The sequence below is a fragment of the Semicossyphus pulcher genome, unplaced genomic scaffold (assembly GCF_022749685.1).
Source record: "Semicossyphus pulcher isolate SPU_LCO1_2020_fin unplaced genomic scaffold, fSemPul1.0.p SCAF_25, whole genome shotgun sequence".
In the NCBI taxonomy this organism is placed as follows: domain Eukaryota; kingdom Metazoa; phylum Chordata; class Actinopteri; order Labriformes; family Labridae; genus Semicossyphus; species Semicossyphus pulcher.
This window is the reverse complement of record NW_027211699.1, coordinates 7,853,307-7,880,427: the sequence shown is the minus strand read 5'-3', so window position 1 is coordinate 7,880,427 and position 27,121 is coordinate 7,853,307. Positions and strand designations below refer to the sequence as shown.

The window sequence follows — 27,121 nt, the reverse complement described above, 5'->3', positions numbered from 1 at the left end:
CAACACTGTAAGTTTCTCCCAAATTTTTCCCAAACTCTTCTCACTTATAAAACCTATCTAGTGATTGGACAGGTTCCACTGTTTTTAACCCGGACTTTGCTTAAGAAATACTGACCTTGAATCTGTGCCCGCCCTCTGATTGACTGGCGACCAGTGGGCGAAAGGCTCCAACCCCCTGCCCTCGACCCTGAACAGGATAAGCGGTATAGATAATGGATGGATGGATGGAATCTGTGCCCATCCACCTTGACCTTTAACCCTAACTTGAGAGTGCATGCTGCCTGCTAACCAATCAACACTTCCATAACCACCTATCACCCATACAACTATCAGTTCAGATTCAGGTTTATCATGTGCTTTAATTATAATGGAAACAACTTTTATTGTATTAAGACAGGATGATTTTGAATGTGTTGCTTTTACTTGTGTTTAGTTTTACACCATATTTGTTCTTTTATTTAAGTTTAGCCTCAGAGTATGTTCTCCAACACTTACAGGAGGTTAAATAAACACATCTTTCTGTCTGCCCGCCTGAATGCGAGCTGTTCTCTGCTCTCGTCCATGTGCTGGGCGGTGGGAGGGGGCGGTCACACAATAACAAGCCTCTTCCAGGAGAAGTTGGCGCGATGGGAGGGGAGCGCTCAGTGCTGCAGCTGGACAGTGGAGCGGCTCGTGCTGCGCCGGGCACGTCGAGATGAGATGCCGCTCGTGACAGCGGTGTCGGAGTGATAATGAACGCCTTCAGTAAGTGCTGGGATGGACGAGGAAGGTTTACCGTCAGCGCGGGGCGGAATAACAGCGTGCCGTTGTGCCTCCTGGCTCCGCGATGGTGTCACCTCTGTGCGCGTTCCCCTCTGCTGTCCGGACAGGGGACACCAGCGGAGAAGTGACACAGCGGCTTCGGAATTTACACAATCATCAGTGTGAGGATAAACGTGCGAGGGAGTAGAGGCACTGTCATGGAGAAACAAACCAGAGTCAAGGAGGAAATGCCGACATCGAAGGAGGAGAAGCGCAAAGAGAAGAAGCCCAAATCTGGGAAGCTCTTCCGAAAGAAGTCTCTGAGGTCTGTGGGGAGTTTTATGAACAGAATCATCAAAACTTTGGGCACTTTCACCCACTTTGGAGACGCTGACGCGCATGAAGCGGAGGACGACGACGGTGGGTTCCGGAATGGCGCACCTTGCACCCTCAGCGCGAGCTCGGGGATCATGAAAGAGGACGTACAGGTGGCGTGGGATCGCGTGGCGAAAAACCCATCGAGCACGTCCTCGTCTCTGTGCACCGGCAGAGAAAAACTCCTCTACCAGTTCGGGGACAAAATCCCAGGTGTTCTGGGTTTGAAGAACCACGGCAACACCTGCTTCATGAACGCCGTGGTGCAGTGCTTGAGCAACACGGACCTGCTCGCGGAGTACTTGGGGTTGGAGCGGTACAAGCTGGACCTCTGTCAAACCAGACTAAACGGAGTGGTGAGAAGTGATGAGCTGATGCGGTTTGCTAAAGGAGAAGTCACGGAGCAGTTGGCATCACTTGTGAGGGCTCTGTGGACTCTGGAGTACACCCCACAGCTGTCTGTGGACTTTAAGGTACCCAAAGTGCAACATCACAGTCCAAAAACACTCTACAGGTGGATGTGAACAGGTGCAGGCATGATAAGTAGTGGTCACACTAAGAAGGTAATAGCCACCATTAGATAAACAAACAAAAAGCAACAATAAAGTGATTATAAATGGCACTAATAACCACAGGAATAAGATAGACAACAAAAAAAAGAGGGAAAGTTACATACAAAGGCACACATTAATCTAAATTTACAAAAGATGGATACATCGTTGTCCGAGAGGCTTCCTACCAATTTAACAACAGTTTTCATTGTATTAGTGTATGCAATACATTTTTGCCTAATTCGTTAAAAGTTATCATCTACTTGAATACCAAAAAGAGCTGTGAGGGGGTTAGGTTCAATAGGTCTTCCAAATATTTTAGTAAAAACACCAAGTATGGCACTCCTGAAACCAGATACCCACACCTATAACAACAGACCTCCAGATAAACACCTTTGACAGCTGTGATTTAGACAAATGGAGGCTGTGCCCTAATTTGAATTGACTAAATATATATTATTAATACTACCTCTTTTAATAACCTCTCGGTACCTTCAGTGTTTAGTTACTTTACTGTTCAGTGAAATCTAATCACATGTTTGAACACATAAATACAGTTATCAAGTGCAAACATCAGCCTGAATATGATGTTCAGACAAAATATAGTCTCACCTTGTTTGCTGTGATTACCAACCATAAAGCAAACAGCAGTCTTCGCACATATACTATCAAGCATTTAAGGCGCTTTACCCCGTGACTTCACAGTTTTCCAACTAGGTGATAATTAGGCTGCTGCTCTGAGCGTGTGCAGGGTCAGCAGGTGCAAGACTCGAGTGCAGGGACTTTTTTGCCACCAATCTACCATGTTCACACTTTAACTATTTTTCTCTGGCATCAAGTTGGGATGCTCTGATGTAGCCTGCTGCTGAGTTTCAGGTTTGCAAATCGTGAACATAAGAAGTCCTCTAATCGCTATGATCACTGCTCTTGATTGATCGGCAGCTTAAAAAACAATGGGTAGTTAAAATCCAGAGGGACATTCGGCCATATTTTAAGTTAAAACATATTTTTTAAAACCTATTAGCTACTGTTTGACAATCGCTTACGTTAGCTTTCAACCACTTCCTAGCTAACATAACCATTTGATAGTGTTAGAAGATAGGATACGAAAGGTGCAGATTCCTAGCTAATGATGTTTACTAGCTAATCACTTGTTAGCTAGGAATTGCTTGAAAGCTAATGTTAGCTGTTGTGAGTTAGCTGATCAAACTTGTTTTGGTAACTCAGCAGCTACTGACCTGCTAAGTCACAAAGCTAGAAATGAGTTCAGTGCTTACATTAGCTGTTGTCAAACAGTAGCTAACAGTAGCTTTTACCGGGTTACAGGATACGATGGCATACATTTGTAGCTAATGGGAATGTTTGCAAGCTTACGGTTATGTTATCTAGGAATTGTTTGAATGCTGTTGTGACTTAGCAGTAAGTTCGTTATTACTCATCAAATATTGTTGAACTTTTTAAACATCAGCCGCTGGTTAAAGTTTGATGAATAATTTGGGAACAAATTGAGCTAAGTCTCAACAGTTTACAGTAGCATTCAGAGAAATCCTAACTTACAGTACATTTAGCTGCTTAACCTAGGCCTAACTGTTAGCAAGAAATGTACGTCACTTTCAAATTGTCTCACGCTGTCAAAAAGTGATGTTAGATAGGAATGTGTGCTAATGGTAGCTGTTGTGACTTAACTGTCCTTATGAGTTTTCAAAACGTGTTTTGATACAAGATGTTTTGGTAGCTCATCAGCTACTGACAGCTAAGTCACAAACCGTAAAGTTAGCTTGGAATTAGTTGAATGCTAACATTAGCTGTTGTCTAACAGTAGCTTACTGTTATTGGGTTACAGGATATGATAGGAATGGCAAATTTGTAGCTATCAGGAACATTAGCAAGCTAAGGGTGATGCTAGCTAGGAATTGTTTGAATGCTAATGTGAGCTGTGGTGACTTAGCAGTGCAGTGCATCATTTCTCATCAAATATCTTGTTGAACCTTGAAATATCAGCCGCTATCAACAGCTTACATTAGCATTCAGAAAACTCCTAGCTTACAGTACAGTTAGCTTATTAACAACTGTTAGCAAGGAATACACCATTATTTTCATATTGTCGGTAGCTAGTGGGTTATGTTTTTTTATTAAGATATACATTGGCACAGGACAGAGATGATTTACAGTAACACTTTCCACTTAAGTAACTTCCCTCACTGAGGATCAGGGGCTGTGACGGAGCCCTATCAGGAGACCCTCAGGCTTTCCTACTCTCACTTCTGGGCAATCATTCTTTCCTTATCCGCTTGCAGCTCTTTGCTCTGGATTTCTCGGAGGCATAGTTCAAGAAAGAAGTAGATAATATGGAGCAGCTAACAAAGAAACTCCACAATGGATCTATTCCTGGAAATGCTAATTACTCTGTAGGAAAGGGCGTAGGTATATAGCTTCAGGGAAATCTTGACCTGTATATTGTATGGGCGCTTTAATGTCACTCCTCACAGTGGAATATGTTGTACTGAAGAAGCTGATGCAAGTTTGAATCAAGTGGAACATTCTTTATTACTTTCTCTTGTGCTCTCCTATTTGTTGTTGTGCAAAAACTTGACACCCCTTTTAACCACAACCATTGCTGCCATTCATTCCCTAAGTCCCCACAGTGACATTGTGTCGACTTTCCTCCGACATCATGATTCGGATGTGAAGCTCAAATGCAGTTTCAGTGTTGTACTGTTGTGTTTTAGGTTTTCCAAATTGTGTTAACAAGAGGATTTTACACATTTTTATCAATTCACTGCTTATCTTTTAATCGGCAACTGAAAAGACGAGGTATGGTAAAAATCTGGCGGGACATAAAGCCAAATTTTAAGGCTAAACTGCAAAATTGGAAACCCACTAGCCACCGTTAGACAACAGCTAACATTAGCAATCAACCACTTCCTAGCTTATATTCCAGTTTGTTAAGTGTTACATGACACGAGCAGAAAGGCGTTAATTCCTAGCTAATGGTAATGCAAGCTAGGAGTTGGTTGAATGCGAACGTTAGCTGCTGTGACTGTGTTCCAGGTATGCAAATTGTTATCACTTCACAGCTTGTCAATTGATCAGCAACTGAAAAGACAATATAGTGAAAATTCAGAAGGACCTAAGGCCATACTGTAAAGCAAAACATCATATTTGGTAACCCCTAATCCAGGGTTGGACAACATTAGCATTAGCATTCAACCACTTTGTAGCATATATTACAGTTTCACTTGGTTACATTACTCAATCAGAAGGCGTTAATTCCTAGCTAATGCTAAAATTGACTAGCTAACGGTAATGCAAGCCAGGAGTTGGTTGAATGCTAACGTTTAGCGGTCCTTACCAAATGTGTTAATGCTATAATGTTGAACAACTGTGTTCCAGATTTGTAAATTGTAGGGAATCTGCAGATTGTTATCACTTCACAGCTCGTCGATTGATCAGCAACTGAAAAGAGAATGAATAGTGAAAATCCGGAGGGACATCAGGTCATATTTTAAAGTAAAAACACAGGTTTGATAACTCATTAGGTAACAACAAAACAGTCACAACAGCTAACTTTAGCATTCAACCAAAGTGGCATATCTAGTTATTTAAGCGTAAGATAGGAATTTACGTTTTTCTGATTGTATCATGAAACACTATCAAACTGTTGTGTTAGCTTAGAAGTGGTTGGATGCTAATGTTAGCTGTTGTCTAACTTAGTTAATAGGTTACCAAATATGTTATTGTAACTTGAAAAATGGGCGATGTGCCCCAGATTTTCACTATACATGTCTTTGTAGAGTCTGATCAATGGAGGAAGCTGTAAAATTTTAGCAGTTTGTCAGATTCCCTTCATAAATACGACTTGCAAACCTTAAAGACAGCAGTACGTTATAAAAACATTTGAGCTTCCCTCCCCGAGCGTGACGTCAGAGGAAAATCACCGCCGTGTGAATATGGTGAACTCCCTCCAATATCTCCGGGGACTTTGATATCAGATGCTTTAAAGACAACAATCAGAGGGAGCAGCATGGAAACATCTTGCCAAGATTAAAAGATGGATTAAAAGCTGCGCACTAAACACTCCCTCTTGACAGTGATGAAATGTTTCCTGCGGTAAATCACACACACACATTGTGACTGTAGGAGGGCCGGAGTTCATGTAGCTCAGGCCTTCTGAAACTGCCTGTTGAGTAACAGCTGCCTGGAGGGAGGCATTATGGAATAATCAGATAGCTTACAGGCAAAATTAGCTCCCATTTGCAGGAGCTCAAGAAAACCAAAACCACTTGTGAACAATCCTCTATTAAGCATTAGTATTTATGTAAATGCTTAATATGTTTTACTTTAGTGAGGAAAATATTAAGTGTTTTTAGGCCTTGAGAAGGCAAGTGTTTTGTAAGAAGAACATTGTTCAAGTTCAGCTAAAGCAGCCTTGAAAATCATTGCGGTTTTCATACAGATACAGAAAAATACAGAATTAAAAAGGACAATTTGACTGGATAAAAACGAACACTGAGGTGAAATAGTTTGAGATCAGCGAATTGAATTGTCCACAGCAAATTAAAGAGTTGATCGTGAGTGTGTTAATTCCACGTTTGGAGCACAAAAACTCAGGGTAGATTTTCCAGGTGCAGATTTATCCTTGATTCGAAAGTTAGAGTTTGGTAGGGTCCAATCTCGGATCCCACCGGCTACAGTCTGAGACGATATCGCCTCTGGGGACACTGGTGAACGTGCCGGGCAGATAAGCGCTAAACGACTTCTTGTCAAGACTTCCTTTTCCACGTGCTGCATTGTTACAGAAAGAGAAACCGTTCTCTTGTGATTTACTTGTTATTAACGGGTCTTACTTTCACCCAAATGTCAACATCATGAAGCAGATTTGTAAGAAGTAAGAATTCAGACTTTGTCAGGTCTGTGAAAATGTTTAAAATGCTCGTTTGTTGAACGGAGGTCGGATCGATCTGATGCATTCAAGAAAGTCGGGAAATCTGAACGCTGAGCGGCTTTCGTGACACAGCGTCAAGGGAATTTATCTCAAGTAAAATTTAAGATCTAGAGCAGATTGTTAGCTGTTAGCATGCAGATGTCTGTTTATAGACACGGACTGTATTTCCTGCATACGCCGCAGCCTGCTGATACGTGATTGGTCAATATTACTCGGACTAGAAGCGTAGTTCAAATGGAAACCGGAACACTTGCCTTCCCGGAAATCCACGCCCCTGCGTACAGATTCTACTATGTAGACTATTCTGCTATGTAGAATCTGTAAATAGAGATTATGTAGGGTCCAGTCGTCCAGTCCAGTATATAGGTTTTAAAGGGTGGTGGTCTTGTTTTGGATTTACATCACAGAGATTTTAACAAGGGATCTCTTTTTATCTCTCTTACTTTCACAATGTTGCACTTCTATATTCTAAATAATGCTGTTCCCTTACATCTCTTCTGTAAATGTAGACTTGGACTTAAAGTTCTTCAAGGTTACAAATCAAAAGTGACCTCCTCCTCAGGTTTTCTGCAGAGTTCCAGTCAGGAGAAAAAACACAACAACACAGTCCTGCTGAATACCTGGCGCTCTGCCACATTCCAGCTCCACCTGGCCTGTCAGACAGCAGAGAGGCAGCTTTAATAAATGTTCACTGAAGATTTAATATCGCTGCCTGTGCTGCTTTGTGATATTTCACATTGCTGATGCATCCCGAGGTTCCTCTGATGTCCCAATTGAAGGATTGAGTTTCTTCGACCTGAGAGGCAGATGTGTTCTTTTGATCCGGACAGTGCCGGAGCGTTGTTTTGCACGGTCCCACCGGCAGGATGCTGTGTTTGCTCAGAGGGGCCAAATCCTGAAACTCAAACAGTTACTCAACAGCCACTTTATCTGTTTCCACAACATGAGAGGCCTGAGAGAGAGAGAGGGGAGTCAGGGTGAGGAGGACTGATGACCCAAGAGGAATGTCGCCCTCCCCACGGTGTGTATCGACAGGAATTTGTTCGGAAGTTTAAAAAATGCTGTGACGACAAAGGGGCTTGCTCACAGGTATTTGTCAATATTTGCCGTCTCCATGTTGATCTTTAATGATTATCTATGTTGCTGCCTGCAACTGCAGGAAGTTAGACGGCTCACATCCACGTATTAGCTATGTCCCATTCAGGGGCTGCATCCTTCAAAGGACGTACTTAAAGGCTGATTGTGTCCCACCAGAGCGTCGAAGGCTGTCCCATTTTGAAGGCTCCTTCAGATGCAGCCGACAAATGCGTCCTCCTTTTCCCCGGCCACGAAGGATCCATCGGGTGCATCCTTCGCAGCCCGAGATTCATTGCGCACCAATTCAAATGAGATGGCGGACTATTAAGCGGCCGAGGAATACACCTTTAAAAGTTTTTGGTTTCAACTCAATTGAATAGTTAGCAATACATGTAAAAAAAAAATAACTTAAGGAGCCTTGAAACAAGTTATCTTTTAAATAATAGGTTAAGTTACGTGTCGTTAGTTATGACGAGCAGGTTAGCCAGTTAGCTACCCGTTGCTAGTCGACAGGAGCGGCGTTTGGTGACATAAGGGTAGGGGGCGGGAACAGCTGGTGGCGCAAACAGGAAATCCTCCTTAGACCAGACCGTCTCATTTCAGTTCGGCCTTAGCGCCTATACAGGCTACGAATGATGCACCCTTTGTAGATCGCATCCTTCAAAGCCGCTGCAGCCGCTGAATTGAGACGCAGCTATTGAGTCCGCTGTAGCAGTTGAACTTCGCGTGTGGAAGTGGACAAAATCGAGCAATACAGCTTGTCGTGGACAGTGTATCAAAGCTTCTAAGCTAGCTAATTAGCAATCTCGTTAGCAATCATTTCGTGAAACTTAACCAGCACATTCTCCCACAGTTTGTGACAATGTGCTACACAGCACTTTGTGTTTGTTTGCATCTTTAATCCTGGAGGACAGGAACATTTGAAAGAGGGATCCTAGAGATTATAATCATGATCCTCTCCAAAGCAAACATGTCTGCACCTCTACATGGCTGTTTTGTTAACGTCTTGTAACATAGCCCGCATAGCTAGCAGACAAGCTTTACCTCAGCTGACATTGAAACAAGATTAAACCTTTAACCCCTACCATTTCCCCCTATCTCTGCTGAGTCGATGCATCGCTGGTCAGTTGCGTTGCTGGTTCAACAATGTCTTGAAAAGTGAAAAGGCGACATGCTTGTGACCCGTAGCACATGAATTGGGAAAAACTTTGCATTGCGTTCCACCACTTCTGTTATTATTACTTCGAGAGAGCTTGAAAACTAGTGAGCTGAGAAGTGCAAACAGGTCAACTAGCTAAAGGTATCAGGTAAATGGTTAAAATAGTTGGCTAACAATACTGAATTGATGAATAATCAGTTCAAATGCTTCACTAAATGGTTGAATTAGCTCATGTTAACTTTCGGTAACAGTTTGGCAAAAATGGCGAAACAAAAACGCTTGTTCACAAAGTACGAGTAGTTATCTAAAAAGTAATAAACAACTTGTATAGTTACCTTTAAAGTAATGGATACAATAGTAAATGTAAGCTGAAGGTAAAACAAGTGAATGCATAGTTAAAGAAGTTAGCTAAACCACTTTTTAAATCGTCATCCAGCTAAAAAAATAAGTGACTGAAATGATTAACGTTGGGTGAACGATGAAGAGGATCGCCGGCGTGTTTATCTCTCGTTGGATGATTACACACATTACAAACTGGCCAGTGGCCATTATGACACAGAGAGCAATGAAGAACACCTCATTTTCCACAACCTCAATTATATCACTGAGACAATTGCCACCTTCTGAAGGCTGATGGTAATTACTGTTATTACTATGCTGCACAACAGCTTCAGGCTGGTAAATGTCCACGGTTCTCATGGTTAATGTCAGAGCGTTTCTGCAAAGCAATACTTAATGTTTATGAGCATCGCATCTTCTCCACCCATCAGTCTGGTGTAGAAACATTTGTTGTAACGCTGAGTATGATTGTGAGGTCATATTACATCGACAGTACGGGGAGATGTGGATGGATCTGCAAAATCAGGTTGCACGTTTCTGAAGTCATGAAAACTCCATTAGTATAGGCTCAAACAGAAGCTCTGTATTTATTCATCTTTCTGGTTTTTTGTGACACATTTTTCTTTAGACTTTTGTAAGAATCCAGCGTCAGAAACAACACTCATCACTTTATAACTTTGACAACTACGAGCTGAAGGAAGCGGCTCTTCCACTTTCAAGACGAGATCAGAGGATGAGATTAGAGAACCTTATTTCACTGCCAAGGCTGTTTATGAATTTTTATGTTCACTTTTTGCACTTGTCAGTGAGCACGTCTCCGTAACCGCTTTGAAGATGCAGCCCTGGCTCTGCTTCCAACCAGATCTCACTCTGCTCACACTGAACGACAATGTTTTTCAATGTTTAGAGTAAACTGTTTCCTGATCTGGTCACAGTCGTCTCTAAAGTCGTGTTTGAATTCGTTATCGGCCCATCTTTTTTTGAATCGAACTGGCAGCTCCTCAGCGACAGGCTTCTAACTTCATCATTAGACATCCTCCATCTCATTATGGTGAGATGGCTAGAAGAGGCACATCACACATTAGTGGATTATGAAGCAATGATTACAGTCTGCTGTTCCCTCTGCTATAATCTCTCATCACTGCCTGTGCTGCTCCCGCCTGCCAGCTGCGGTTCATGCAGCTAATTCCTGCCTAATTGACTCGGGTGCCATTCTCATCTGAAGTCACATTATACTGTGTGAGCTTAAGTAGTCTTCAACCTACTTTGAAGGAAGAATGTTATTCACACCTCTTTTTTAATGTCAGAAATCTTGAAATTTAGAACAAATGAAGGCCAAGCAGAACTTTCAGTGAAACTTTGTTTTTTCAAGTCTTGGACTAAAGAATATTTTGCAAATCCAAAATCTAAATCTTCTAAATGGGGTTGGTGCAAATTTGCAATTCAAGGATTCATCTGTTCAATTTTTTTTTGGAGAAGCTAAGTGTAGACTTGCCCAACAAATAAATCCAATGCGAAATGTGAAATCCAAGTAAAGAAGTTGGGCTTTAGATTCAGGTTTTCTGCGAGAGAACTTTTTTAGAAAAGGACGCTAAACGTGCCGATTATATTTGACTTCTTTAAGATCCTCTGCAGGTTAGAGCTGAAGTCATGTTTCAGATTGTCTTTTCATGGATTTCAAAAGGTTTTCTGTGTAGTGGCTGCAACTAGATCCTGACCGATATATTGGTAGGCCGATATCATCAGGCCGATATTTTTCTATTGCAGATATATTGGTATCGGTATTCGTTTTGTAATACGCACAAATAATGAAGCATACAATGAAAAAAACGATGCTTGGGGTGATTTAAGCCGTTTTCCCACTGGTCAAAAAACCTGCTAACACCTGGCTTTTTTGCATCATGGGAAAGGTTACAATCGGTATTCCGACCCGGGTCAAATGACTCTGCAGTAGACCCGGGTAATTATCGCCTCGGCTCCGATCGGCATTGATGGGAACACAAAATCTGTGTCAACACGCTAATCTCCGCCCCCTTTCCGGCGCATTGCTACGCTCCGTTGATAACTTCTGCGACTCCTTGTCATCTCAGCCAAGCAGCGCTCGAACATCGTTCCAAATTTGGCAGAGCTTAATACACAGACTGAATGAGTAATAGATGCAATAAAGACCTAACCACCGTAATATCTTCACTGCTTACTAACCCTGTTTCTGCCGCGTTTGTGACGTCAGACGATGACACAGCAGAAAAGAGACCGACAGGAGTATACTTCACTGGCAATGGGAACAGAGACAATCGGCATCTATAAGCGGGTCTTCCAGGGTCTAAAAAACTTGAGTAAACACGCTAATTTTAGATGGGAAAGGGGTAATAGAAATGACTCCTTAGTCAACAATAGAGTTGTTGCATTACCAGTATCGGTACCAGTATCATTATTGGCCTCTGATACTGCCTGAAATGTGGTATCAGTGATCATGCCAATGCACGGATCAGATGCTATTATCAATTAGCCCTAAAAGAACAATTGGTTTTAGGTCAATTATCATGTGACAATAACAAAGAACAACAGTGTGGTGTTAGCAAAGTGTAATGTTAGGCAAAGGTAGCAGAATGTCAGCAATCAGGGTTTTCCACCAATCTTATTGGTTTATTTTTTTAATCATATTAATGGAAGCAGCCATTTGAGTATCTTTCTATTGGTATAGTGGTGCAAAATATGTGCACATTCCACATAGAAAAGATCTATTTTCATTCCTGCTCAAGAATTTACTTTCGTGGCCACCATATCAGTATCAGCCTCAAAAATCTTATATCAGTCGGGCTCTAGTTGCTACATCAAAACAAAACAGCTTCCTCTGCTTGTAAAATGCATCTTATCAACTGAAAAATTACCCTTTCATCACGTGTGCTTTCTCCTCCCTTCTCCCCAGACTATAGTGTCCAAGTATGGGTCGCAGTTTCGTGGTAACTCCCAACACGACGCCCTGGAGTTCCTCCTGTGGCTGCTTGACCGCGTCCATGAAGACGTCAACATGGCCGCCCACAACAACAACAACAAGATCAAAGCTCTCGGAGAGGTAAGAATTAAGGTGGTTCATGAAGCAGCGGATGGCATGATTATTCTGTTTAACAATAAAGCTGGGCTAAGACTACAGGAGGTTAAGGACGATTTCTACCCGATTGAGAAATCTGGTCTGGGATATTGGTCGGTACTTATCTTTGGGCTTTTCTGGTAATATGAGGGGTTTACCGATCCAGTCATCAACCTTTGTAACAGCTCGCAGACTCAGAAATGTTCCAATACCATTTTCCTTCCTGATTCCAGTACCTAGTGTCAAGTATTTTTGAAGACTGAGTAACCCTCCGATACTAGTGTGAGTAAAAAATATGCGTAATATTGGTGGAAACACAATCCTTTACCTGAAAACAGTTGATTTCTTGGGGGCTAATTGGTTATGGTATCAGATCTGTGCAGGGACAGTTTGCAATCTAAGGGGTGCATTCTTTCCTCTGGACAAGGAGAGTAGCCCCATAGGCGCGGTGCATCCCGATACTCCTTCAATTGAACTTTGAACTCCCTGCTGTGAGCCATTAAGGGAGAATGTTCATGCATTATTAAGTACATGTTTTAACTTTTGAAATAGACATCCCTCTTTTTTTTAGTAGCTTTATCTTGGCAGTAACAAGTGGCATAATTCATAAGAAGTGCTTCACTTGTGTTGGTGAGTCACTGCAATTAAATCTCCTCAAACTCGGTGCCCTTTGTTTCCTGAGGCGATAACTGCTGTGATTTATTCCGTTGTTTCATCATTGTTGGACCGAATGCATCGAGACGAGGGAGTCTTGCACTCCCAAGGCTACACAACGTACCTTTTCAAGTAGTATTAGACATGCAACCTCATCTGTATTGAATATTTGTATCAATGAAAAGAAGATTTTTTTTTAGAGGAGCAGGAGTGCATCATCAGCATAGGATATCATTATAAAGTCAAGGTCATAGTGGATGTCAGGGGAGGAAACACCAGCTGCTTTTCTCTGGCTTTAGTAGAAGCTGTGTCTGCAGTTTATACTCAATCCTTCCACAAATAAAAAAAGATATAAAACTTTGAGTGAATCCGTCTATAAGGGAGAAACTTCTTTTAAAACTACCCCCGTTTGTAAGTCTCTGTTCAAAATGTTACACGACCTTAGCTTCCCTCTCTGCCTGAGCCGAGTTGCCCTTTTATTCAGGATAAGAGTGAATGATGTTTGGGGGAAGGGTGGAGGTCTGGAGTGTGTCTTTTGAGTGCATGTGTCTCCTCTACGGACATGACAGCAGGTTAGGACTGTGGAGCTGTTGATAAGGTCTGTCATGATGAGTCTGCAGCACCCCGGGGAAAATGCCACCGCAGCTTGTTAACACCCGAGGAGCTGGGGAGGTGTGGTGGACATAAAGCTTTTTAAAATGATAACATAATCCTGGATCGGGCTGTATGATGGTTTCATGTATGTGGGCGCCATTTTAACTTGGCTGAACAAAAGTAACCCTGTAAACATGTTTGACATCTTGCTTCTGGTCCAGCCAATATGAGCTGGAGTGGACACAGTAGTTGGTGGTGACATGAGCTGGTGGCATAAAGATAAAGTTGTTTAGCTCCTAAAGAACAAGCATGATGTTTGTTTTATAACATGCACCAATGGAGGCTGGTTGGACTGTCTTTTATTTCAGACAGATTATGAAACCACAGTTGGATCGGCTGAAACTGAAAGCAGGCTGGTGGAAACCGAACCAGCACTGCGAGTCCCGTATCCATGGAGTCTTCATTGTGTACTACAGTATTTGAGCTGTAGCGTTGTGTGTTGGCAACATTTGCTGCCCAGTCCAAATGCCACTTTTGGTCCACTGCCTGGATTTGACAATTCGTGTCCAATATCTGCTGTGCACTGGAGCTAACATAGAAGGCCTGTCAAAGACGCAGAATGCTAAAACTTTATTGACTTTTTAGAGACGTTCAGTGATGAACCAAAAATCTACATCAGTAGTAACATGAAGATTATATTAGATTCATGCTTTTGCTCTGTGAGACTTGTTTTTGTCTCAGCATCACACTCTCCCAAGATCTGGCAACCGACATCACAGAAGACAAACGTGTTAATCCAAAACAGAAAAATTGTGTTCCTTTGCTTAAAAGTGATAATCTCGAAGGCTTTCATGTAAATAAATGTCTGTTAAGTCTCTATCTATCGCCGAATGAGGTAACACAATGGTGATTGAGCCTATGGCCCACTGATGAAAGCCTTTGCATTTGCAGTATTACAGACTGGGTGTCTGGCGCAACTTTCACCGAAAAAATCACAAGCGGCGCCCAGTTAGTGACGCGTTTTCCATCAGCCAGCAGTGGTTGGTCTGCCAGAGAGGGTAGGCGGAGCTAAGCGGCTGCTTTTCCGCTCTCTGCAAGTGTTGCGAGTAAACAGTAATCTACTATGGCTGAACAAACAAAGAAAAGATGGATGACTACAGATACAACTTCAACAGGAAGTGAAAATCCAAAGAAGAAGAAACAAACTCGACGCTCAGATGAAGCAAACAGTCTGAAAAGGAAAGCAACTGTCAGCCAGGAAAATCAAGAGTTACAACCGGAGCCAACTGTGGACGTCACACATGCAACACTGTCTGGATATCTGGGAAGTGTGATCCCGCAATTACCGTTTATCACCACAGGTGCCGCCAAAGAGAACGAAACTGCGATCTTCAAGATTAGCACTTTAAATAGCTAGAATTGTTAGGAGGAAGGAAGTTGGTTATAATGGTGAGCTCAAGGTGCCAAAACTGCTAAAAAAAAACCTGTGTCCACTTCATATATACAGTCTATGGCCGTGATTCCCAAAGTGTTGGCTGCAGCCCCTAATGGGTCTTGAAGGTTCTGCAAGCGGGCCGCGTGTGGTCCATCCATACATTATCTATACCGCTCATCCTGTTCAGGGTCCAAATGAGCATGTCTTTGGACTGCGGGAGGAAGCCGGAGGAAACCCACTTACGGGAAAAACATGCAAACTCCACACAGAAAGGCCCCCTATGTCCGAACTGGGAGTCGAACCAGAAACCTTCTAGCTGTGAGGTGACAGTGCTTACCACTGCACCACCGTGCACTATGGTGGAATCTCTGTTAACCAAAAGACTTTGCAGATACAGTTGAGGTGAGATAATTCACTGTGAGTTGCAAAATGTGTCATTTGATGCAACATATTTCTTTCTTAATCACCAAACTTGAGCGTGTACAAGCTGTAGATCTTTAGTTCCTGGATCTACAGGTTTATATGAAAATGCTTTATGACTCGTCCATCCCCCTGTTAATCTTTGTGTCATTGTATGCTCCTCTGAAAAGCTCTGACCTGTTTAATCAGTGGAACACGCTGCTGTAATCAAGTAGTCTGAATATTAGTGCACATATATCCCTCGCAGTGAGAGAGACAGTGAGGAGGAGAGCAGCTCTCTGGCCTCCATCCAGAGCAGAAAATCTCTTGTGACAGACGTCTCTCATGTTTGTCCAGGCCACGTGCCATCAGCCGCTGTGGGCTCCCCGCAGACATCAAGGTTTTCATGGACTCTTGTTTTATCAGTGAGGAAGCATGCGGTCAGGTCGGCCTCTGCTCGGTATCAGGACAAGAAGGGGGAATAATTCCAGTAACCCATGAATCATAGTCCACTCCTTGCCATAATCTTTGCTTCATCCATTTCGTTCCTCCTACATACTGTACCTCTGTGAGAATGTGCTGTGGAGCTGTGGTATGCAGGCTGCTATCGCCGCTCCACCCACAGAGCAGAGGGCCTCACTGAGGGCAGGAGAGGGGCAGCTGCAAGAAAGGTGTCCAAATCTCCCTTCTCTAAAACTTCAAAGAGATAAAGTAAGTAGAGTTTGTGATAGTTTGTTTGTATTTGTTCTGGCTCCAACATCAGTATCAGGAATGCCTCTGATACGGCCTTAAAATGCAGGATTGGGTATCAGCAAGTATGCCAGTCAGTCCAAAAAATTTAACTTGTTTAACAAGAAATCAGCTCTTCTTTTCAACTCCAAAACAGGAGCCTACACTACAGTGGAGGTATTATGGCTGCCACAGGTAACTACTGTATTAGAGCAGCAAAGAAGAACTGATTTCAGGTCATTCATTATGTTTCAAAAGCAAACGACAACAGTGAAGAGCGAGCAGAGAGTGTAAAGTTTGTCATACCGCTTATCCTGTTCAGGGCGAGAGGACAGGTCGCAAGTCAACCACAGGGCTGACACATAGCCCCTGAATTCATGGGCTGCATCCTTCGAAGGACGTACTTGAAGGCTGATTGCGTCACAGCGGCGAGTCAAAAGCCTGTCCCATTTCGGAGGCTCCTTCAGACAAATGCGTCCTCCTTTTCCCGGGCCACGATGAATCCATCGTGTGGATCCTTCGCAGTCAGCTAGCTACCTCTTGCTAGGCGACAGGAGCAGTGTTTGGTGATGCAAACAGGAAATCACCTAGACCAGACTGTCCCCTTTTCAGTTCAGCCTAAGAGGTCTACACAGGCTACGAATGACTCATCCTTTGTAGCCCACATCCTTCAAAGGATGCAGCCCCTGAATTGAGACACATCTTTAGAGACAGACAACCTGTCACACTCACATTCACACCTTGGAGTCACCTATGAACCTAACGAGCATGTTTTTGGACTGTGGGAGGAAGCTGGAGGGAACCCACTCACATGCAAAGTCCACACAGAAAGACCCCCTACGTCTGAACCGGGATTCAAACCAGTAACCCCCTAGCAGCGCTAACCACTGCACCACCGTGCCGCCCTGAATAAAGACATGTCAAGTGAAGACATCGTGTTTCTCAGATGTTTCAGCGGACACAGATGGTCTTAGGGGCTGCTAGCCAAGCTGACGCTAACGGTAGCGTAGCTTGTATCCATTCACCGTTTTGCGTTACTGAGGTTTATAACGAGTCTCTTTCTCTCTAAAACAAACTAAAAGCCGGTTAAAACACTGAATTAAACTCAGGTGTCGGAAAGGAGCAAGTGTCATCAGGACACTTCTGTTTGTTTGTTGTTTCACCTCTGAGTTAATCCCCTCTGCTTCCATCCTGCTGGAGCTGTGCTGCTGCTGCTGCTGCTGCTGCTGCTGGTGGTGGGTGGTTCTGGCTGGCAGAGTCATCCAGGGTCAAAGCCAGGCCGTCCTGTTTACCAGTCCACACACGTTTCCCCTCACAGCCAAGGAGTCGGCACAGCTCCATCCTCCTCTGCTGCCTTTGCTTGTTGTTTTTTAGCATGCGTTGTTAGTTAGCACTTTGCACAGGAGAGACGGAGCCTGAAGAGAAAGTTAGGAGGAGGGAAACTCCCTTCCCTCCCCCCCGTCTCTGTCCCCGCTCTCCTCAGGCTGGACGGCCGAGTGTCAGAGAAGTTTGAGCTGAAGTGTTTTGTGTTTGTAATGCAGGGTGACAGTTCACAATCCTGCACAGAGACGCCCAGATCTAACATTTACCGCTGACTCCCCGTGGCTTTGACTCATTCGGAGGACATTCTCTCTCCTGGTTTGTTGATCGTTTATCACTCAGGAAACACCGCCACTCTCTCTCTCTCTCTCTCTCTCTCTCTCTGTGAATGTGCCTCTTTGTAAGTCACAGGAAGAAAGAGACACTTGTTGTGCAGCCCTGGTACAGAGAGGAAGAGGTGAGATGGAGTTATGTGCAGTAGACTGACTTTAGGTCCGGGGGACGGTAAGCAGTAGTGACAGTCACATCAGAGCGACGGGGAAAGAGAGAGGAGTTTCTTTTGAGTCTTCGTGACAAAAATGGCCGTAGAAACGTTGGACTGTGGATGTTTTGGATTAACAGACGAGTCTTGGCAAGCAAAGGCATTTATATTAGACGGAAAATTACCATAAGACTAAACTGAAATGTATTTATCATTATGAGAACATCAGGAAAAATACATGAGAAGCTTTTGTCTTCTTTATTTTACACTGCCTGGATATACTTGTAAAAACTGTCTTCTACAGTAACATGGCGGTAGAAGTACAATGCTGTCTGTTAAGAGCAGGGATGCAAACGTCAGGACATTTCCTCAATGGTTTATTAAATCCAAAGTTTGTGGAAAAGAAGGCCCCCCGAAAGATTAGCAGCTTTCTGTGCAGGATCTCCTCCTGCCTTTTAAGCTAAAAACAAGCTGCAAAATGTCTCATCTTGAACCTGAAGGGACGTAAAGTTGCCCGGCGCACCAAGTAATAAACCAAGTTATTTATCATGAAGAGAAAAGGAAAGAGACGACTTGTTTCTTCCTTTTTTATTCGGATCTTTTAACGTCATACTGCAAATGTACAAGTTATTTACAGACATGAATTGACAACAAAGTCTTCTGTGTGGCCCTCGAACCCTCAGTGATATTTTTAATTTGGCCTCTGCTATTGAAGATGACTTCCTCTCCTGTGCTGTATGTTCTCAGTAATGCACAATGACTTTTAATAACAGCTGATGAGCCTGATCTTCGTCCTCCTGTAGCCTCTTTGTGCTCTCCGCCTGCAGATCTGATCTGCTCCATGTTGTGCTCTCAAATCAGACATCAAGACAGTGACCCAGACATGGTACCAGGCTTTCAGACTTCTTTTCACTTCTTCTGCCGTACATGCCCATAAATGCATCCACAGCCGAGCCGAGCCGAGCAGCAGTGTGTGTGGTCGGTGCAGCGCCGCTCTCCTGTCAGGGCTGGCGATGTTGTGATTCGTGTGTGTGTGTGTTTGTTAACGTGTGTGTGTGTTTCCTCTCCGCTCTGCCTTTGAGTCTCCCTGCCCTGCAAAGCTGAAATGGCTTCCTGTGGCTCCGAGTCGCCCAGCTGGAAAAGCAGCTTTAAGCAAAAGGTCCGAATATGACCAAATACGTGTTTCAGCGTTGATTAGCTCGGAGCTTTTAGCCCCCAACAGATGCTAACATGAGGGGTGTGTGTGTGTGTGCAGAAATGAGCCTAAAATTAACTTTCATGTCTTTGTCTAAAAATAGTCCCTATCTGTCTGTCAGTCTTCAGACCGGATGCCGTGCCCGCCTCCGAAAAACAAACAAGAGGCTGGTTTTGTGTGCTCGGGTCGCTCGCTGTGGCACAGACACAATTAAGCGGCAACTGTCTGACGGCTGCAGACAACACGATGCATCAAAGAACAGTTAAAGGACTGCACTCCAGCTCTGCAGGGAGGAGACATCTTAATTAAGTTGTAGAGAGCTTTAAAATTAGCATTCGCTTTTGTTGGAAGCTGCATGGGTCTAATGAAATAAAAAGTAAAATATACGTGAGTTAAAAGCATAAATCAGCAGCATGCAAAGCTCTGAGAGTCATTGTTTGAGCCCTTATAGTTCTGCTTTGCCTGAGGAGGCGAATAAAGCTCTTCATCTTGTTTTCAAAGCGCCTGATTCTTTATTAAATGTAAAGAAATTCCCTCACGCACAAATGATTCCCATCCCCGCTGGGTCCGGCTGGCAGACCGCACCGACCCCGACAATTTAAGTGACTCAGATTCGCTGAGTGGAGTCTTTCCAGTGAGAGAGTGTGTCAATGCAATCGCCTGAAACGAGGCCGACTGGGATGATTTAAACAGTTGTTGATAGAAATAATTTAAGCGGGGAGCTGCGCCTGTCACGCCACGTCCACTTTTAATGTGTTATCTGGAGTTAAATTGAATCTGCCCGTGAAGATGAATGGATTATTTAAAAAAGCAATAATTATCACTCCAGCCTCGTGAACAAGGTTTAGAGATTTAAGCAAATAACTGCAGAAAGTTTGTGCAGTAATGTGCAGCAATGTTAGGCCTCTGAGCGTGTTAGAATAATATCATATAAATCATCACTTATGGGCCTCTATACTTGTGTGTTAGTGAGTGTGTGTGCAGACCCTCGTGAGACCCTTCCCTCTGCATCTATTCTGTTGTTTTGCTTTGCACGGGACGTTTTCAGGAGGGGCGCTGTTGTGGTTGTGAGTATGGGAGTGGTTCAAATTAGCAACTGGGCCTTCTTTCTGTTGGATAGGTAGGTGCCTCAAACCGGGTAGGACAAGCTAACTGGTGGTTAGCATGCTAGCGCAAAGGTAACCGGCGGTTAGCATGCTAGTGCAAAGGTAACCGGCGGTTAGCATGCTAGCGCAAAGGTAACCGTGATGCTGTCTGTGTTAGCTCGGCGGGGTGGGCGTGTTCTCGCACGAGACAGTGAGAGTGAACTTCTGGTGACGTAGAGCCCAGGAGGAGGGGCCAAGTTTGCATATGTTGTTGAAAAATCCTACTTATTGTACCTTTTTAAATATTATCAGCTCAGTTTCTTAAAGATCAGGAATAAAAACTGAACTAAAAAATGTGTTCTTATGTGCAAAATATTTCAGCTGCACGATTATGGCCAAAATAATAAACCCAATTATTTTGGTCCTTTCACATTTAAATGAACAGAGCAACACTTTCCATTCTTTGTTGTACTACATTCAGGCTCTGGCTTTTTTCATTAAGCTAAGACCTAACATTTGGTTCTTTACCTGAATTTGGTGCATCATGGGTTATTTCAGTGTGTCTTTGGGAGTTGGGTGGCTAGGGTGTCGCGCTGTGCAGCGTCTCTGTTCTGGATGTCTGACTTGACGCTGGAGGACGGGGAGTAGCTCGTTCTTCCTCTCGGCCTTCACACACTCGTCATGCTGCACTTTGTGCTGTTTTTCAGCTGCTTGAACAAGTTAGTTGTGTCTTTGCATACTATTATACTAATGATCGATATTATTGTTTCTTGCTTAACATCACTTGAATTTAACGACACATGAACAATATTAAACCTTTAATCTGCTGTTTGTAAAGCTCATTGAAACTCCAGCTAACTGGCAGGTACCAGGAGGTACCAGGAGGTCCTGTGTGTCAGCTGATTGATGTGTGAAGTCATCTTATCCTCCTCAGTGTCAACACAGTCATCAGCCGCAGAAGCAGGAGGGTAATAATAAAGCTCATCAGCTCAGAGGCCGACCCGCCTTCATTAGAATTAATTTCCCCCTCAGCCGCTCCTGCTGCTCTCTCAGAGGTGGATAAATCCTCTTAGAGACGTCACACAAAGTCACAGTTACCGGGAAACTTCGAGAGGATTTCTCTCGAAGTGCGTTCTTAGATTTTAAGAGATTCTGATAAAACAGTTTGTCTTTTTCGTAAGTAAAAACATTTTCCAACATCTTGTTCTCTTCATATGTTTGGAGTTAGCGCTTTTATTATGTTTACTCTGCAGCCTCGGTCAGTCCTCTTCTTATGACTCAGCCTGAGGTCAGATTATCTGAGCGGTTAGCAAACGGCTTTGGTGAAGTTGCATATTTAGTCATGCTTTTAAAACATGACTCATCCCAATCACACTGAAAACAAAGACTTATTTGCAGCTTGTTGAGCTACGTTTCCACTGAAGTCCTGCACATCCCCACCGTCCATCAGAGAGTCTGATGATCAGCTTCTCATTTGTCTCTCTGTCCCCGTCACCGTCTGTCTGATCCATCTCCGTTTCTTCAATCTGTCTCATCTCATTTTTCTCCTTGAAAGCCTTTTCAGTTCAATCTGGTGACGATGAAACTCATTCTGAGGCCTGTGCTCTCTGCTCGTCAGGTTCTGGCTCTCAGGGTGAAGCGAGGCAGCACACACACACACACACACACACACACACACACACACACACACACACACACTGGTGTCCCGTCGTTCTCCGTTTCTATCGCCTTTCTCTGCCTCCATCAGGTAGTTTTGTGGTCTCTGGTGATTTTGTGACTCTGTTTGTACACTTGTAAAGTTTACAGCATGAGTGCGCTGCCAACAAACCCCAGCCACCCTCAAAAAAACAACATCATCATCCATCAGGAGGTGGGGTTGATTTGATTATTTTGGGCCTGGTTTGAATTTTGTTTGCAGGGCTTTGGATGGGCTGACGAAGCTTGTTATTAGGATGGATCCATTGTTGGTTTTAGTTTGCTTTTGCCCCTCAAGTTTAAAGTTGTAATCTCAAAGTGCTCGGTTTCGTTCTCTTTGGCGGCCCCTGTGGCGATAAACGGTAAATGCTGGAGCACACTTCCCAGATATCCAGACAGTGCTGCATGTGTGACGTCCACGGTTGGCTCCGGTTGTAATTCTTGATTTTCCTGGCTGACGGTCGCTTTCCTTTTCAGACTGTTTGCTTCATCTGAGCGTTGAGTTTGTTTCTTCTTCTTTGGATTTTCACTTCTTGTTGAAGTTGTATCTGTAGTCATCCATCTTTTCTTTGTTTGTTCAGCCATAGTAGATTACTGTTTACTCGCAACACTTGCAGAGAGCGGAAAAGCAGCCGCTTAGCTCCGCCTACCCTCTCTGGCAGACCAACCACTGCTGGCTGATGGAAAACGCGTCACTAACTGGGCGCTGCTTGTGACACCCAGTCTGTAATACTGCAAATGCAAAGGCTTTCATCAGTGGGCCAGAGGCTCAATCCCTATTGTGTTACCTCATTCGGCGATAGATAGAGACCTAACAGACATTTATTTACATGAAAGACTTTTATTACATTAATGATGTTAACCTGATTCACTGGAGAGTTGTTTGCTGGAAAATGGCCAGAGACGTCCTTTAAAAATGGATGTTAAACACTTACTGACATTGGCCTTACGTTCATCTTGTCTGCCCACTAAACACACATGATGATGATTCCTTAAGCCAAATATAATTGATGGAAAAAGTTAATTGATGCTGTTGTTTGCATATCACTGTCTTTTAATAGGGAGGACAACAACAACAACAATCTGAGCTACACAACCACAACAGCATCCGTCAATGTCCTCGAGTGTCCCGGCCTGAGCCCAGACTTGAACCCGCTCTCTGGAGAGACTTGAACATGCGAGGTGTCAGACACAGAGCACAGGACACAAGGTGTAGTTATAAAAGGGCTTGGTCTTTACTGGCAAAGAGGAAGTCATACACATGAGGTCAGCCCGAAACAAATGAGGGAACGGGGAAGTGCCTGGAAGCTGATGCACTCACAGGGATGAACAAAGACAAACTGAGGAGGGAAAACAAAGGAGCGTATGAACTGGGAGGCTAATGACATAATCAGGGGCAGGTGTGGAGAACAGACGAGGGCAGGAAGTGAAACGACAGGAGATGTTAGACTTCAAAAGAAAACAAAGTTTGTCTGGATTTGTCTGCATACACTGTAAAAAACCTCCGTGCTGTTATAACACTAACAGGGTTCATCTGAGCTTCCATGACCTTACTGGGAGCTGCAGCACAGACAGGTGTTCTGACCTGCTTCAGGGACAGCCTGCCCTTCAGCCCGTCCTGTCAGTCAAAAAACTAGAGCAGACTGCACTCACACATTTATTCATTTACGACCCTGAGGTCACTCTGAGTCCATGCAGTGAAATCTGGGCACTTTGAATGCCCGTACAAACCCACCCGACCCAGAGGGAATAATGGACCGGAGAGAAAAGCTTCCATCGTCGGTATCATTGGGACTATTTATAGAGAGGTACGCACGCTACAGGAGGTGGTGTTAAAGGAGACTGTCTATTATTCATCACAGCTCTGTGTGTCAGCTGTGTGCACTACTTTGACTTTCAGAGTCGTTCAGTTACTCAATAACACTCTCTTTCCTCCCGCTCTTCCTCCATCTGTCTATATATCGACACACATGCCGCGTCCCTGCGCCTCCTCCTGCGTCTCTCTCTCTCTGTTACGATCACCGCGGGGATGCAGGTGCTCTTGTTCTCAATCACTCCGCTATAGTGCTTCTTCTCCAGCAGCAGCTGCAGCACATGTCCATCCTTGTGTGTTTTTCACGGCCTGTTTAAATTATTCACATCAGGACCATTACTGGGAACACTCACCCCCCTATACCCCACTTTACGACCCCCCCTCTATCCCTGAAAAACCCATCAGGATGAGAAAGGTGGTCTGTGAAGATGGGGGCACATTTCCTGGGTGTTTTAGTGCCTGAGTTCCTTTACACAGGGATGAATCGCTCTCTCAACATTTTTTGGGGTGAATAATTGAAAGCCTCCCGGACGGGACAAAGTGCAGCGTTAATACGTGCGATTTCAGGCTTTCAGGCAGATGACCAGGAGTCTTTGATTTAGCGAAGACTTGGTGGTGAGCGGCTCTTCTGTGTTTGCATCTTCACTTCTCAAATGTATAATTAGTTCCTGCGATGCTGCTCTCAAGGCTGCCAAATCTTTCTTTCATAAGATTGATCTCACTGTGAGAGAATAAGCATAAAGAATTATTCATTTTTATTTATTTATTTATTCAGTCATTGCCCTTCTGTTCTTACTAATTTTCATATAATTGGGGAAAAAAGAATCTAAGGCCCTGTTTACACCTGGTACTAACATGCGTCCTGAGGGATACGATTACAAGGTGACAGTCTTTAGAGCAGGTGTAAGCGCACCCAAGATACGTTAAAGATGCGTCTCAATTCAGGGGCATCCTTCGAAGGACGAGTTCTACGAAGGACGCATCAACCGAAGTGAGACGGTCTACGGAGGTCTTGCGTCACCAGCTGTTCCCTCCCTTATCCTTGCGTCACTAAACGCGGCCCCTGCCACATAGCAACAGGTAGCTAGCTATCATAACCAACGTCACGTAACTTAACCTATTTTAAAGATAATTTGTTTCAAGGGCCCTTAAGTTTTTTTAACATTTGTATCGCAGCTATTTGATTGACTTGAAACCAAAAACGTTTTAAAAAGTATTCCTCGGCCGCTTCAGAGTCCGCCATCTTGTTGAATCTTGGGATACATTGGGCGGCGAAGGAGGCACCCGATTGATCCTTGGTGGCCCGGGAAAAGATGGACGCATCTGAAGGAACCTTCAAAAAGGGACAGCCTTCGACGCGCTGCTGTGACGCAGCCTTGACATACGTCCTTCGAAGGACGCAGCCCCTGAATTGGGGCACAGCTTTAGTTTCAATCGCTCATGCTTAAATTCCACAGGATCCGTCTGCGGCGCCGCGGCCTACAGATTTGATAGTGCCCATTCCGGTGCGTCTCAGGTGCATCTCCGGTGCGTCCCAGAAGCGTGTCTTCGCTCTGCTCCGCTAAAGATACGCGCCAAGTCTATTTTTGACGGAGGCCGCTTCAAGCACGCGTCAAACTCAACAGAGCAGATCGTTCCAAACAGGAAGTCACACACGAAAATAGCATACAGCATCGGGTCATTTCAAAATAAAACACCATGTACAGACTGGTATAGACTCCTGTTTTTTTCCGTTTTCATAACAACAACACACTGAAATCCTGAAAAAAAATCACAGAATGATCTCCAAATGAGCAGATAATCAACCTCGGAGGTGTAAACTGAACTGTTGTTCTGTGTGTCGCTCTATGTTTAACGTTGATGTTATCACGTGATTTGGCAATTATCATGCGATAATGTAGTTCTCCCACGATCTTGTGATCTCTGTAATCCAGCTTGGGCCAGTGCTCCGATGCGCTGCGGATCAGACACATTTCCTGTAGGCGAGGGCTTGCGCCATCTGATGGACCAGAACCGCGGCACAGACGGAACGTGCTGGACACGGATCCTGTGGGGTCGAGGGGTCAGAATACCTTTGGATGTGGTGTGGAACGTTCTCGTGTACTTGTTTGGCAGTGTGTGTGCACGTGTCCTGGACCAAACTGAAGCACCGCCCACTCTCCACATCTCGAGCAACAATCAGGCCCAATTTAATGTTCTCTGGTTCAATACTTCTCTGTTACATCTTGGAAATGTCTTTTGTCTTTATTGCTTTTGTAATGTTGCTCCAAGCATGTGCCAAGGTAGTGGATGCATTAGAGCGGGATAAGTTTCAAATATGGGACAAATCAGGCTCCGTTTTGATTCGCTAGGTTTCAATATGAGCCAATTCTGTGCAGGGACGCGGGGAGCAAGCAAGAAAGCGCCTGGGCATGGATGACATGTGACCCACGAGCAGCTCTTCAAGGTTTATAATAATAAGTGCCTGTTTTTTTCCATCTCAATAAAAGCTACTCCAGTTTGCTGAGAAGTTCACACACTTGCTGCATAGAAAGTTTTAGATCATCTTCTGTCCATATATATCCACATACCCGTCCTCTCTCTCTCTCTCTCTCTCTCTCTCTCTCTCTCTCTGTCTCTCTCTCTCTGTCTGTCTGTCTGTTGTGAATCTGCAGCCGTTATCTTGTTTTATTGGCTTCTGTCGGTTAATGAAGCTCCGTGTTTATTTGCATACAAGCAAGGATGTGAGATTCAGACACAAGTGGTCACTCGAGACGTATTTGAAGACACATTTTATTGCCAGGTGTGAAAAGCTGTGCTCAGAGTAGTCTCATGTTAATACCAGGTGTAAACAGGGCCTTAAGTTTTCGGGAAGCGCCATCTTTGCTTCTTTGTTTCAATAACTATCTTGAAAACTCAATTCCCCAGATTGTCAAACATACTAAACTATAGTTCTCTCATTCAAACACTCAGCTGGAGTTGTTTAAATAAACTCCTGATTCTGATACAGCTGTTTGATCTCCAGCATCCAGCTGCACTGATCATGAAGCTCTTCATCACTCTCTCCTCCTCCTCTCTCTTCTAGTCAGCTTAAAAATCACAGTCTATGAACTCTGGCCTCCTGCTGACAGTGCGGCGCTAACAGCCAGGCTGCAGCCCGCTACTCAGTTGCGTGTTTTATCTTCGTCATTTATCTAAATCCCAGAAATCAATTACAGCACGCTGAGGTGCCAGGGAGAGGGATTTGAGTTTTAATTTTCTCCTTGCTCCTCTCCTGGCGTGGAGGCTTATGGATTAGGCGGAGGTAGACGATTCTCTGGCTTTACATATCTTGGATGGTAGCTGTTGCGCATTTTTGGTGTATATATTTCTCCATGGTACCTTTTGCTGTGGTTCCACCACAAAATGGTGCAGATCCATTTCAGTCATTAAATTCAATCCCGAGTTACAACTTTCTAATGCTC

The 27,121-nt window shown here is 44.0% G+C and overlaps 1 protein-coding gene across 1 annotated transcript in view; it reads left to right on the top strand.

Moving 5' to 3' along the window:
• The first annotated feature begins 668 nt into the window (after positions 1-668).
• Positions 669-27,121, top strand: part of usp43b (ubiquitin specific peptidase 43b) — an 82,019-nt gene continuing 55,566 nt past the window's right edge. The window contains exons 1-2 of the mRNA XM_069676130.1: positions 669-1,589; positions 12,117-12,263. Coding sequence (XP_069532231.1) covers positions 960-1,589; positions 12,117-12,263 — 777 coding nt within the window. The 5' untranslated portion in view covers positions 669-959. The remainder of the gene's footprint in view (positions 1,590-12,116; positions 12,264-27,121) is intronic.